Raw genomic sequence first — 14,963 nt, 5'->3', positions numbered from 1 at the left:
AACCTGGCCTCCCTTTGTCCCCCATGCAGCCATTTCATATCTGACATATCCACAGTCCACCACACCACAGGCCTGGCTTCATACTGATACGTGCCATGGCACAGAGGCACCAGGGTGGTGGGCTGAGAAATGGGGAATAAGCAGACGATCTTCACGGCGCAGCAGCTTGATGCGTATCAGGTCGGTGTGTGTGTGTTTGTGTGTGTGTGTGTGTGTGTATGTGTGTGTGTGTGTGTTTGAGTGTGTGTTTGAGTGTGTGTGTGTGTGTGTGTGTGTTTGTGTTTGAGTGTGTGTTTGAGTGTGTGTGTGTGTGTGTGTGTGTGTGTGTGTGTGTGTGTGTGTGTGTGTGTGTGTGTGTGTGTGTGTGTGTGTGTGTGTGTATTTATTTAACCCCCTCAGTGTGGTGATGACTAACTTTCTTCAGATAGCTTGTTGATTGAGACAAATTGCTTCACCCGTCTAGCTTGGTGTTGCTTTCATGTGGGTACTGTAATTAGTGAATGGGGGTATTGTAATTTGTGATTGGGGGTACTGTAATTAGTGAATAGGGGTATTGTAATTTGTGATTGGGGTACTGTAATTAGTGAATGGGGGTATTGTAATTTGTGATTGGGGGTACTGTAATTAGTGAATAGGGGTATTGTAATTTGTGATTGGGGTACTGTAATTAGTGAATAGGGGTATTGTAATTTGTGATTGGGGTACTGTAATTAGTGAATGGGGGTATTGTAATTTGTGATTGGGGTACTGTAATTAGTGGAAGGGGGTACTGTAATTATTGAATGGGGGTATTGTTATTTGTGATTGGGGTACTGTAATTAGTGAATTGGGGGGTACTGTAATTAGTGAATGGGGGTACTGTAATTAGTGGATGGGGTACTGTAATTAGTGAATAGGGGGTACTGTAATTAGTGAATGGGGATACTGTAATTAGTGAATGGGGTACTGTAATTAGTGGATGGGGGTACTGTAATTAGTGGATGGGGTACTGTAATTAGTGGATGGGGGTACTGTAATTAGTGGATGGGGTACTGTAATTAGTGGATGGGGTACTGTAATTAGTGGATGGGGTACTGTAATTAGTGGATGGGGTACTGTAATTAGTGAATGGGGTACTGTAATTAGTGAATGGGGGTACTGTAATTAGTGAATGGGGGTACTGTAATTAGTGGATGGGGGTACTGTAATTAGTGGATGGGGGTACTGTAATTAGTGGATTGGGTACTGTAATTAGTGGATGGGGGTACTGTAATTAGTGGATGGGGGTACTGTAATTAGTGGATGGGGGTACTGTAATTAGTGGATGGGGTACTGTAATTAGTGGATGGGGTACTGTAATTAGTGAATGGAGTGCATTGATACAAAACACAGGTCTTGGCACACTTCCTTTGCAGCTGTGAGCTGAGAAAACAGACACAGCAACAGACACAGAGAAACGGTCAAGTGCTTAATGTGATGTTATGGACCACAGCTGTGTGGTCTTATTCAGGTCTAACAAACCAAAGCTAGTGAGACAACCACAGCACAATGTTTAATCTGAACCACAAGTCACTTTCTTAAAATGAAAAAGGAACCTCTTGAATTGTTGCAGCTGTGAATCATTATTTTTTTTAATAGTATTTTGGGACTCCCTAGTGGCGCAGCGGTCTAAGGCACTACATCTCAGTGCTAGAGGCATCACTACAGACCCTGGTTCGATTCCAGGGTAGGGTTTGGCCGGGTTAGGGTTCGGCCGGGGTAGGGTTCGGTAGGGGTTCGGCCGGGGTAGGGTTCGGCCGTCATTCGGTAGGGGTTCGGCCGGGGTAGGCCATCATTGTTAATAACAATGTCTTCTTAACTGGCTTGCCTACTACAATAAAGATTAAATAAAATACATTTTAAAAAATGTTGCATTTGCAGGACTGCACATTCTTCACAAGGAAGGAAATTCTAAGGTGAGAGGAAGCTCCTACATAATGTTTTAAACTAGTTCAGTATTCAGTATAACTAACTAAGCCTAGGCAGAATATGACACTTAACCACTGATAAGTTCTTAACCACTTTCAAATGTAGCTGCTTGGATTTTGTTCAGTTCTGCATCGTGAAACCTTTCACTAGGATGAAAGTTATTCTGTACACACACACACACACATGTAACAGTAGACCAAAGATGCTGGGACATACATACTGTATTGTTATCTGAGCTCACATGTCAAAACAAAAGCCTGAGACCAATGCTTTTGCTTTACACATTGCTTAGGTTGAATATACTGTATCTACTGCAGTTTCAACAAAGTTGTTTACTAGGCTTTAACAGTACATGTATATTTGTTCACTTCACAAATTGACCTGCTATTCTTTGAAATATCTTATTATTTGATTTGATAAAGAAAGTCTGCACATCTGATATACTTCAGGTTCAACTTTCTTTCCCCCCTCCTAGACTATTCGACCGTTATCGAGACTTGGCACCACAGCTCGTTCCTCTCGACTACACAGACCAGCCAGATGTGAGGCTACCATACGAGCTCATTGGCAGCATGCCAGAACTGAAGGTATACCCTCTGTCCCGTGTTTGCACACACATATTAGTGGATAAGTCCCAAATGACAACTTGTTCCCTTTCTACTGCACCTGTTTTGACCCTAAACGCTATCTAGGGCATAGGGTACAATTTGGAATGTGTCCATCCATTATTAATACACAACTAATTGACAGTAGTCTCTGAACGGTTGGCTATATGTTATCTGACTCTAATAAACCACAAGAAGGCCAGGGCGACCTACAGGGCACTGAGTACGACTGGGTCCACTATGAGCTTCTTTACATATCGAGACACATTTCCTCACAACGACAACAGCAGAAACAACTGATATCAACGCAGTCCTCTTGTATTTCCTATCCTGTCCCTTCTGGCTTATTCCCTGTGATTGTGTTAGCGAATGTCAAAGCTTTAGCTCAGCGTGCTAACGCAGTCAATGTGTCTCTCCTCAGGACAACCCGTTCCGCCAGAGGATCGCTGAGGTTTTCTCGGAGGACGGAGAGGGAAACATGACCCTGGATGACTTCCTGGATATGTTCTCCGTGCTGAGTGAGATGGCTCCACGAGATCTGAAAGCCTACTATGCATTTAAAATCTACGGTTAGTGTGTGAGATGTGTATGCCTTTAATAACATCTACCATCAGCAGGTCAGAAATACTTCTGGTTTGCTCTCAAAACAGTTTTGGTTATGTGAAACAATCTGCCCAGCAAGAAATAATATCATGATAACATAATCAGCAACTTGATGTTTGGTATTTGGAGTTTTGGTATTTTATTAGGATCCCCATTAGCTGTTGCAAAAGCAGAAGCTACTCTTCCTGGGGTCCAACACAGAACAGGAAACATGATATAATACAGAACATTAAATAGACAAGAACAGAACTACATAAATAGCTACATATTAATACACACAGAATATCTAGGTCCAATAGGGGAGAGGCGTTGTGCCGTGAGGTGTTTCTTCATCTGTTTTAAAAAAAACAGGTTTGCTGTTTATTTGAGCAATATGAGATGGAATGGAGTTTGATACAAAATGTCTCTATGAAATACTGTACGCTATCTTGAATTTGTTCTGGATTTAGGGACTGTGTAAAGATCCCTGTTGGCGTGTCTGGTGGGATAAGCCTGTGTGTCAGAGCCAGTGGTGAGCCATGGCATCATAATGATGGTAATAAGAGGTGGATTAATTCGGGTGGGACTGTGTAGGACCTCACTGAAGGCCCAGGGCCCACCACTGGTCAGAGCTGTGTCTAAGTTGACTGCAACACAATTTGGGATTTTCAACACATGAATGTTTCTAAATAGAAAGAAGAAGTGATGCAGTCAGTCTCAACTCTTAGCCAAGAGAGACTGGCAATGCATAGTATTTATATCAGCCCTCTGATTACAATGAAGAGCAAGATGCCCCACTCTGTTCTGGGCCAGATGCAGCTTAACTAGGTCTTTCCTTGCAGCACTGGACCACACGACTGGACAATAATCAAGATCAGACAAAACTAGAGCCTGCAGAATTTCTGGAGTGTGGTGTCAAAAAAGCAGAGCATCTCTTTATTACGGACAGACCTCTCCCCATCTTTACAACCATTGAATCTATTATGTTTTGACCATGGCAGTTTACAATCTAAGGTAACGCCAAGTCATTTAGTCTCCTCAACTTGTTCAACAACCACACCATTCATTACCAGATTCTGCTGAGATCTAGAACTTAGGGAATGATTTGTACCAAATACAATGCTTTTAGTTTTAGAGATGTTCAGGACCAGTTTATTACTGGCCACCCATTCCAAAAACAGACTGCAACTCTTTGTTAAGGGTTTCAGGGATTTCATTAGCTATGGTTGCTGATGTGTATCTGGTTGAATCATCAGCATACATGGACACACATGCTTTGTTTAATGTCAGTGGCAGGTCATTGGTAAACATAGAAAAGAGTAGAGGGCCTAGAGAGCTGCCCTGCGGTACACCACACTTTACATGTTTGACATTAGAGAAGCATCCATTTAAAGAAAACCCTTTTTGAGTTCTATTAGATAGATAGCTCTGTATCCACGATATGGCAGAGGCTGAAAAGCCAAAACACGTACATTTTTTTCAACAACAGGTTATGGTTAATAATATCAAAGGCTGCACTGAAATCTAACAGTACAGTTCCCACAATCCTTTTATTATCAAGTTCTTTCAACCAATCATCAGTCATTTGTGTCAGTGCAGTACATGTTGAGTGCCCTTCTCTATAAGCATGCTTAAAGTCTGTTGTTAATTTGTTTACAGAGAAATAGCATTGTATTTGGTCAAACACAATTTTTTCCAACAGTTTGCTAAGAGCTGGCAGCAAGCTGATAGGTCTGCTGTTAGAGCCAGTAAAGGCTGCTTTACCACTCTTGGGTAGCGGAATGACTTTGGCTTCCCTCCAGGCCTGAGGACAAAGACTTTCCTCTAGACTCAGATTAAAGATATGACAGATAGGATTGGCTATAGTATAGTTCTCAATGCCAGGAGGTTTGTCATTATTATTATTAGGTTTGTCATTATTGATTGATAACAATAATTTTTCCACCTCTCCCACACTAACTATACAAAATTCTAACTTGCAATGCTTTTCCTTCATTATTTGTTTTTTTATGCATGAATACGATGGCTCACTGTTCGTTGTTGACATTTCCTGTGAAGTTCGCCAATGAAGTAATCATTCAAATAATTGGCAACATCAAATAGTTTTATGATAAATATGCCATCTGATTCGATGAAAGATTTGCAGTAAGTCAGCCAATCAGATGCAGTGCAGCCAGACTTATTAGCCACTCATTTTGCCCCATCTCTGTGAATGATTGATAAGGGCATTATAGAGGGGCCCAAACAGGCTGTATGGACAGGGCAGGCAGGCCTGTACAAAAAAAGGCCTTGCACGGTCTGTGTTGCTAGAGTCACCCTAATTAACTGGCGATGACAGATGACGTTTCACCGCAGGCGGCTATGCAGTGACATGACCACGGTCATGGGTCAATAAAACCCAAAGGAAGGCTCTGTTTGGAATTGTTTAGTTACAGGACAAAAAGGGAAGTCTATGCTTCCCGAAAAGCACCCTAGCCTAGTGTTCAGAGCGTTGGGTCAGTAACCAAAGGTTGCTGAATTGAATCCCTGAGCTGACAAGGTAAAAATCTGTTATTCTGCCCCTGAACAAGGCAGTTAACCCACTGTTCCCCTGAGCAAGGCAGTTAACCCACTGTTCCCCTGAACAAGGCAGTTAACCCACTGTTCCCCTGAGCAAGGCAGTTAACCCACTGTTCCCCTGAGCAAGGCAGTTAACCCACTGTTCCCCTGAGCAAGGCAGTTAAGCCACTGTTCCCCTGAGCAAGGCAGTTAACCCACTGTTCCCCTGAACAAGGCAGTTAACCCACTGTTCCACAGGCGCTGAAGACATGGATGTTGATTTAAGGCAGCCCCCTGTACCTCTCTGATTCAGAGGGGTTGGGTTAAATGCAGAAGACACATTTCAGTTGTACAACTGACTAGGTATCCCTCTTTCCCTTTAGTACACTGCTACTACCAGGGACCAAAGTAAGCTGTAAACTAAAAGAGGGGAATGTGAACTTTCATCTTTAACTGGTCATTTGAATAATGACATCCTACTAATGTTTCTGTTCCTCCTCCAATCCTCTCAGACTTCAACAATGATGACTTCCTGTGTAAGTCTGACCTGGAGAAGACGCTGAACAAGCTGACGCGGAATGAGCTAACGGAGGATGAGGTCCGGATGGTATGTGAGAAGGTGATCGACGAGGCCGACCTGGACAACGATGGACGTCTCTCACTGGAGGACTTCCAGCACATGATCGTCCGTGCTCCAGACTTCCTCAGGTCTGCAGTAGTTGTCACGTAACCAATGGCCAAGTGTTTTTTTTCCTGGGCAGTTCTTAACTTTAATTTAGCCAAACAACTGGGAACTCAGGAAAAAAATAATCTCGGACTTGGAAAATCATGACATCAGTGATCTTTAGGTCGGAGAAGTCAGAGCTCTAGGATGATGTCAGAGTTTCCGACTTGTAATTCTGAGTTGGATGACTTTTCAAAACAATTTTTCGCAGTTCTGAGTTGTCTTGAACGCACTGAAGTAGGAGTTTTCCCAGTTCTGAGTTGTCATCAACGCACTGAAGTAGGAGGTTTCCCAATTCTGAGTTGTCTTGAACGCACTGAAGTAGGAGTTTTCCCAGTTCTGAGTTGTCATCAACGCACTGAAGTAGGTTTCCCAATTCTGAGTTGTCTTGAACACGGTGAAGTCGGAGGTTTCCCAATTCTGAGTGTTCTTGAATGCAGCATAACTCATTTAGAACAAATTCTAACATGTTGACTTTTCTTCCACAGCACCTTCCATATAAGGATATGAAGACTAAAGAGATGCCATGGACACTACCACCATGGATCCAAACATTTTCTCTACCAAAGATGTTATAGGGACCTTTAAAGTGTGCACTATGCAGGCTTAGGCTAGTTGTTTTTTACTTTGATGTAGGCCGGAGACAGCCCACTGACCTGTTGACAGCTGAATAGTCTATTATTATAGAGCTATTGTAGCTATCAGGACAGGGCTCATTAGCTATGACGGCCAACAGTTGATTAGTATTCTCTTCTATGAAGGCTCAGTTACACCAGGCTTTAAAATAAACATCTTCCCCCATATTCCACTGAACCATGGAGGGGCAGTGGAGGGTGAGGCATCTGTGTCATGTATAAATTAACGCTCCATTATAAAATCATGGGTTCAGCTAACAGTCAATTGTGCTTAATCATTCTGGATACATTCATACAATGTCATTTAAAGAGTCAATCTGAGGGTGAAACAACAACAAAGCAGCCCAACTCTTCTTTGGTAAACAGCTGAGGGAGGCGGCTGGAGAAATGTAACCACTCTCAAATTCATAGATGAAGCTCTGGATGCGAGGACCGACCATCCATGAGATCAAAATGATAGTTTCAAGCTATACCGTGTATGTTTACAATTATATTGTTTACATTTTTTTGTTTTTTGTAAAACAAGCTTGTATTTGGGGTTCTGATGGGGGTAAGACAGTCAAACTAAGCTCATGAGGAATGTATACGTTTATTCTTCAGGAATCAGTGACTATATATTAAGATTAAAGTCCAAAAATGTATGTACCAATTCCAGACTGCCCCTTTGAAGAAAAGAAATGATGACTCACAGCTCTTTAAAATTATTGTATTTTATTCAATCAAAGTGCAGATATCTACAAAAACTGTAGATCAATTTCAATATGATTGTATTAAGTATAGTACAATTACAGTAGATCTCTTCTCTCTTTTGAATGTGATATATTAAAAACAGCATTTTATATTTTCTTAAAATGTCATTTCTTTCTCATGGTGTACCTCACAATCGACAATGGAATACAGATGTGGTCATAAAAAAAAGCAATGTAAGTGATATGCATTTAGGGGGGTGAACTCTGACTTTTCCTAAACCTACATTTCCACTTAGTCATGCATTGGTGTCAAGCGGAAGTTCGCCACGTACTGACAGAGAGAACAAGGAGAGATGGATAACACATTTTAGAGGTCGTTTTGACAGAAAATGTTTGGACTAAAATGACACACACCTGTCTTTTTCTACACTGTTGTAAAGATGTCAAGCTATCAAAATAAAAAAGATAAAAGTAGTCTCCTTTGTGCTCACCTCTACCTGAATTGGTATCTCGAACCCACAACCCTAGCACTACAAGTACCATGCATGCTCTACTAACTGAGACACATTATCACATCACATTACTGTAGTGGTCATTGTTTTTCTTCATGGTGATAGAAAGTCTACAGGTACAAACCTAGATTATCAGCCTACTGTATGTACAATACAGTAATGTATATTTACATTGTGGTTTGTAAGGATGGTAAATTAATACTGCACAAAAATGGGTTGTTTTCCATGTTATTTGATCAAGAAAAATCTATGTTTTTATCTTTGTCCATAACTTTGCACCTTTTGATGTAAATGTTTGAGGACAGGTGTATTTATTTCTGCATTCCATTAGAATGACATCACAGAGAAAGAGACAGGGTTGTGTTCTTTCTGGATCCCATTAGAATGACATCACAGAGAAAGAGACAGGGTTATGTTCTGTCTGGATTCCATTAGAATGACATCACAGAGAAAGAGACAGGGTTGTGTTCTTTCTGGATTCCATTAGAATGTCATCACAGAGAAAGAGACAGGGTTGTGTTATTTCTGGATTCCATTAGAATGACATCACAGAGAAAGAGACAGGGTTGTGTTCTGTCTGGATTCCGTTAGAATGACATCACAGAGAAAGAGACAGGGTTGTGTTCTTTCTGCATTCCATTAGAATGACATCTCAGAGAAAGAGACTGGGTTTTGTTCTTTCTGGATGCCATTAGAATGACATCACAGAGAAAGAGACAGGGTTTTGTTCTTTCTGCATTCCATTAGAATGACATCACAGAGAAAGAGACTGGGTTGTGTTCTTTCTGGATTACATTAGAATGACATCACAGAGAAAGAGACTGGGTTGTGTTCTTTCTGGATTCCATTAGAATGACATCACAGAGAAAGAGACAGGGTTTTGTTCTTTCTGCATTCCATTAGAATGACATCACAGAGAAAGAGACTGGGTTGTGTTCTCTCTGGATTCCATTAGAATGACATCACAGAGAAAGAGACTGGGTTGTGTTCTTTCTGGATTCCATTAGAATGACATCACAGAGAAAGAGACTGGGTTGTGTTCTTTCTGGATTACATTAGAATGACATCACAGAGAAAGAGACTGGGTTGTGTTCTTTCTGGATTACATTAGAATGACATCACAGAGAAAGAGACAGGGCAGAAAGATACTGATCTTACTGTTCTTATTTATACCTTTTTTTGTGTGCCAAAGATGAGATACTAAAAATAACTTTTGCTCGCCCTACAGACATGGACACTCAGCAAAAAAAAGAAACATCCTCACTGTCGACTGTGTTTATTTTCAGCAAAATTAATATGTAAATATTTGAATGAACATAAGATTCAATAAACTGAGACAAAAACTAAATAAGTTCCACAGACATGTGACAAACAGAAATAGAATAATGTGTCCCTGAACAAAGCGGGGGTCAAAATCAAAAGTAACAGTTATGTGGTGTGGCCACCAGCTGCAATAAGTACTGGAGCGCATCTCCTCCTCATGGACCGCACCAGATTGGCCAGTTCTTGCTGTGAGATGTTACCCCACTCTTCCATCAAGGCACCTGTAAATTCCCGGACATTTCTGCGGGGAATGTCCCTAGCCCTCAACCTCCGATTCAACAGGTCCCAGACGTGCTCAATGTGATTGAGATCAGGGCTCGTCGCTGGACTTGGCAGAACACTGACATTCCTGTCTTGCAGGAAATCACCCACAGAATGAGCAGTATGGCTGGTGGCATTGTCATGCTACGGTCACAAGACGCAGGCCTCCTAATTGTCCCTAGAATTTCTAAGCAAACAGCTGGAGGCAGGGCTTTCTCCTATAGAGCTCCATTTTTATGGAACGGTCTGCCTACCCATGTCAGAGACGCAAACTCGGTCTCAACCTTTAAGTCTTTACTGAAGACTCATCTCTTCAGTGGGTCATATGATTGAGTGTAGTCTGGCCCAGGAGTGGGAAGGTGAACGGAAAGGCTCTGGAGCAACGAACCGCCCTTGCTGTCTCTGCCTGGCCGGTTCCCCTCTTTCCACTGGGATTCTCTGCCTCTAACCCTGTTACGGGGGCTGAGTCACTGGCTTACTGGGGCTCTCTCATGCCGTCCCTGGGGGGGTGCGTCACCTGGGTGGGTTGATTCACTGTTGTGGTCAGCCTGTCTGGGTTGGCGCCCCCCCCTTGGGTTGTGCCGTGGTGGAGATCTTTGTGGGCTATACTCGGCCTTGTCTCAGGATGGTAAGTTGGTGGTTGAAGATATCCCTCTAGTGGTGTGGGGGCTGTGCTTTGGCAAAGTGGGTGGGGTTATATCCTTCCTGTTTGGCCCTGTCCGGGGGTGTCCTCGGATGGGGCCACAGTGTCTCCTGACCCCTCCTGTCTCAGCCTCCAGTATTTATGCTGCAGTAGTTTATGTGTCGGGGGGCTAGGGTCAGTTTGTTATATCTGGTGTACTTCTCCTGTCCTATTCGGTGTCCTGTGTGAATCTAAGTGTGCGTTCTCTAATTCTCTCCTTCTCTCTTTCTTTCTCTCTCTCGGAGGACCTGAGCCCTAGGACCATGCCCCAGGACTACCTGACATGATGACTCCTTGCTGTCCCCAGTCCACCTGGCCATGCTGCTGCTCCAGTTTCAACTGGCCTGGGCCCTAGGACCATGTCCCAGGACTACCTGACATGATGACTCCTTGCTGTCCCCAGTCCACCTGGCCATGCTGCTGCTCCAGTTTCAACTGTTCTGCCTTACTATTATTCAACCATGCTGGTCATTTATGAACATTTGAACATCTTGGCCACGTTCTGTTATAATCTCCACCCGGCACAGCCAGAAGAGGACTGGCCACCCCACATATGCTCTCTCTAATTCTCTCTTTCTTTCTCTCTCTCGGAGGTCCTGAGCCCTAGGACCGTGCCCCAGGACTACCTGACATGATGACTCCTTGCTGTCCCCAGTCCACCTGACTGTGCTGCTGCTCCAGTTTCAACTGTTCTGCCTCATTATTATTCGACCATGCTGGTCATTTATGAACATTTGAACATCTTGGTCATGTTCTGTTATAATCTCTACCCGGCACAGCCAGAAGAGGACTGGCCACCCCACATAGCCTGGTTCCTCTCTAGGTTTCTTCCTAGGTTTTGGCCTTTCTAGGGAGTTTTTCCTAGCCACCGTGCTTTTACACCTGCATTGTTTGCTGTTTGGGGTTTTAGGCTGGGTTTCTGTACAGCACTTTGAGATATCAGCTGATGTACGAAGGGCTATATAAATAAATTTGATTTGATTTGATTTGATTTGATGCTGGAGGGTCATGTCAGGATGAGCCTGCAGGAAGGGTACCACATGAGGGAGGAGGATGTCTTCCCTGTAATGCACAGCGTTGAGATTGTCTGCAATGACAACAAGCTCAGTCCGATGATGCTGTGACACACCGCCCCAGACCATGACGGACCCTCCACCTCCAAATCGATCCCGCTCCAGAGTACAGGCCTCGGTGTAACGCTCATTCCTTCGACGATATACGTGAATCTGACCAGCATGAGACAAAACCGCAACTCGTCAGCGAAGAGCACTTTTTGTCAGTCCTGTCTGGTCCAGCGATGGTGGGTTTGTCCCCATAAGCAACGTTGTTGCCTGCCTTACAACAGGCCTACAAGCCCTCAGTCCAGACTCTCTCAGCCTATTGTGGACAATCTGAGCACTGATGGAGGGATTGTGTGTTCCTGGTGTAACTCGGGCAGTTGTTGTTGCCATCCTGTACTTGTCCCGCAGGTGTGATGTTCGGATGTACCGATCCTGTGCAGGTGTTGTTACACGTGGTCTGCCACTGCGATCAGCTGTCTGTCCTGTCTCCCTGTAGCGCTGTCTTAGGCGTCTCACAGAACAGACAATGCAATTTATTGCCCTGGCCTCCTTGCAGCATGCCTAAGGCACGTTCACGCAGATGAGCAGGGACCCTGGGCATCTTTCTTTTAGTGTTTTTCAGAGTCAGTAGAAAGGCCTCTTTAGTTTCCTATGTTTTCATAACGGTGACCTTAATAGCCTACCGTCTGTAAGCTGTTAGTGTCTTAACGACCGTTCCACAGGTGCATATTCATTAATTGTTTAAGGTTCATTGAACAAGCATGGGAATCCGTGTTTAAACCCTTTACAATGAAGATCTGTGAAGTTATTTGGATTATATATATATATATATATATATATATATATATATATATATAAAAATATCACCTTTATTTAACCAGGTAGGCTAATTGAGAACAAGTTCTCATTTACAACTGCGACCTGGCCAAGAATAAAGCAAAGCAGTTCGACACATACAACACATATGCGTCCACTAACACTAATAAATGCCCAATGCCCTAATTTTGTGAGATAAAAATATAGAGAAATATATATATATATTTTTTTTTTTCAGGGGGTACTTCGTGTGGTTACACTACTGTCTACCAATCTTCAGGATCAAACACTTGGCATATCATTGCATTGAAAGTATCAACATTTGAAAAATAATTATAAATTACTAATGTTCTTGTCTCAATGCAAGACAAACAAATCCCATATTCTTTCTTTAAGAGTGCCATTAAATTTCACATCAGTACATTTAAAAAAAACAAAACAATGTATGAATTATTTGCAGGGCAACAATTTTCCCAGATAAATAACTCTCAAAATATCACATGAAAGCAAACAAATACACAAAAATGCAGGAGGTATAAATGTCATAATGCAATAGCTCCAAACTGATGTTTCTACTCTCCTGCCAACTGCTTTTGGAATTGTCATGACAAAAGTTTGCAAAAGCTTGACAAGAACCATGTTTCCATCGCACATATTTATGCGAGAAAACGTCAGATAAAACCTGTAATGACAGGCCTAATGGAAACATAACATTTTGAAGTAAACTTTCCGAATGTCAACAAAACAAAAATATGCTAGAGAGAAGGTGGGATCTTGGTGTGTCTGTAAAATGTTTTAATTATTTATTTAACCTTTATTTAACTGGGCAAGTCAGTTAAGAACAAATTCTTATTTACAATGACGGCCTACCAAAAGGCAAAAGGCCTCCTGTGGGGATGGTGGCCTGGGATAAAAAATACAATATAAATATAGGACAAAACACACATCATAACAAGAGAGACAACACTACATAAAGACAGATCTAAGACAACAACATAGCAAGGCAGCAACACATAACACAGCATGGTAGCAACACAACATGACAACAACATGGTAGCAGCACAAAACATGGTACAAACATTATTGGGCAGTCAACAGCACAAAGGTCAAGAAGCAGCCACAACTGTCAGAAAGAGTGTCCATGATTGAGTCTTCGAATGAAGCTCTTGAGATAAAACTTTTCAGTTTGAGTGTTTGTTGTAGCTCGTTCCAGTAGCTAGCTACAGCAAACTGAAAAGAGGAGCGACCCAGGGATGTGTGTGCTTTGGGGACCTTTAACAGAATGTGACTGGCAGAACGGGTGTTGTATGTGGAGGATGAGGGCTGCAGTAGATATCTCAGATGGGGGGAGTGAGGCCTAAGAGGGTTTTATAAATAAGCATCAACCAGTGGGTCTTGCGACGTGTATATAGAGATGACCAGTTTACAGAGGAGTATAGAGTGCTGTGATGTGTCCTATAAGGAGCATTGGTGGCAAATCTGATGGCCGAATAGTAAATAACATCTAGCCGCTTGAGAGCACCCTTACCTGCCGATCTATAAATTATGTCTCCTTAATCTAGCATGGGTAGGATGGTCATCTGAATCAGGGTTAGTTTGGCAGCTGGGGTGAAAGAGGAGCGATTACGATAGAGGAAACCAAGTCTAGATTCAACTTTAGCCTGCAGCTTTGATATGTTCTGAGAGAAGGACAGTGCACCGTCTAGCCATACTCCCAAGTACTTGTATGAGGTGACTACCTCAAGCTCTAAACCCTCAGAGGTAGTAATAACACCTGTGGGAAGAGGGGCATTCTTCTTACCAAACCACATGACCTATGTTTTGGAGGTGTTCAGAACAAGGTTAAGGGTAGAGAAAGCTTGTTGGACAGCTTTGTTGTAGAGAATTTAGCACAAAATCCAGGGAGGGGCCAGCTGAGTATAAGACTGTATCATCTACATAGAAATTTGATGAGAGAGTTCCTACTGCCTGAGCTACGTTAATGATGTAAATTGAGAACAATGTCGGGCCTAGGATTGAGCTTTGGGGTACTCCCTTGGTGACAGGCAGCGGCTGAGACAGTAGATTTTCTGACACTGCACTTAGAGAGGTAGTTAAGCAAACCAGGCCAAACACCCCTCAGAGACACCAATACTCCTTAGCCAGCCAACAATAATGGAATGGTCTACTGAATCAAAAGTTTTGACCAAGTCAACAAAAATAGCAGCACAAGCAGCACTTGCTTAGAATCAAGGGCAATGGTGAGATCATTGAGGACCTTTAAGGTTGTAGTGACACATCCATAACCTGAGGGGAAACCAGATTGCATACCATAGAGAATACTATAGGCATCAAGAAAGCCAGTCAGATGATTATTGACAAGTTTTTCTAACACTTTTGATAAACAAGGCAAAATAGAAATAGGCCTATAACAGTTATGATCAGCTTGATCCCCCCTTTAAGTAAAGGTTGAACTGTGGCTGCCTTCCAAGCAATGGGAACCTCCCCAGAAAGGAGAGACAGGTTCAAAAGGATGGAGATAGGCTTGGCGATGACAGGTGCAGCAACCTTAAAGAAGAAAGGGTTTAAACCATCTGACCCAGATTTTT

General features: G+C 42.7%; 1 protein-coding gene across 1 annotated transcript; it reads left to right on the top strand.

Annotated features, from left to right (window-relative positions):
• cib3 (calcium and integrin binding family member 3) lies at window positions 1-8,288 on the top strand. Its single transcript, XM_029641938.2, has 6 exons — window positions 1-180; window positions 1,900-1,934; window positions 2,423-2,534; window positions 2,974-3,121; window positions 6,185-6,380; window positions 6,885-8,288. The coding sequence occupies exons 1-6, from the start codon at window positions 130-132 to the stop codon at window positions 6,904-6,906; spliced, it is 564 nt and encodes a 187-aa protein (XP_029497798.1). The 5' UTR covers window positions 1-129; the 3' UTR covers window positions 6,907-8,288.
• The last annotated feature ends 6,675 nt before the right edge of the window (window positions 8,289-14,963 follow it).

Source organism: Oncorhynchus nerka, linkage group LG9b, assembly GCF_034236695.1.
Source record: "Oncorhynchus nerka isolate Pitt River linkage group LG9b, Oner_Uvic_2.0, whole genome shotgun sequence".
NCBI classification, from domain to species: domain Eukaryota; kingdom Metazoa; phylum Chordata; class Actinopteri; order Salmoniformes; family Salmonidae; genus Oncorhynchus; species Oncorhynchus nerka.
The sequence above is the reverse complement of the archived record's forward strand: the minus strand, read 5'-3'. Positions and strand labels throughout refer to the sequence as shown.

What these genes read in the sequence shown, in the direction of transcription:
- cib3 (XM_029641938.2), top strand. Translation starts at nt 130, where the DNA reads ATGGGGAATAAGCAGACGATCTTCACGGCGCAGCAGCTTGATGCGTAT. An exon ending in GCAGCATGCCAGAACTGAAG is followed by an intron (nt 2,535 to 2,973) that starts GTATACCCTCTG and finishes GTCTCTCCTCAG; the next exon opens with GACAACCCGTTCCGCCAGAG. An exon ending in CTATGCATTTAAAATCTACG is followed by an intron (nt 3,122 to 6,184) that starts GTTAGTGTGTGA and finishes CAATCCTCTCAG; the next exon opens with ACTTCAACAATGATGACTTC.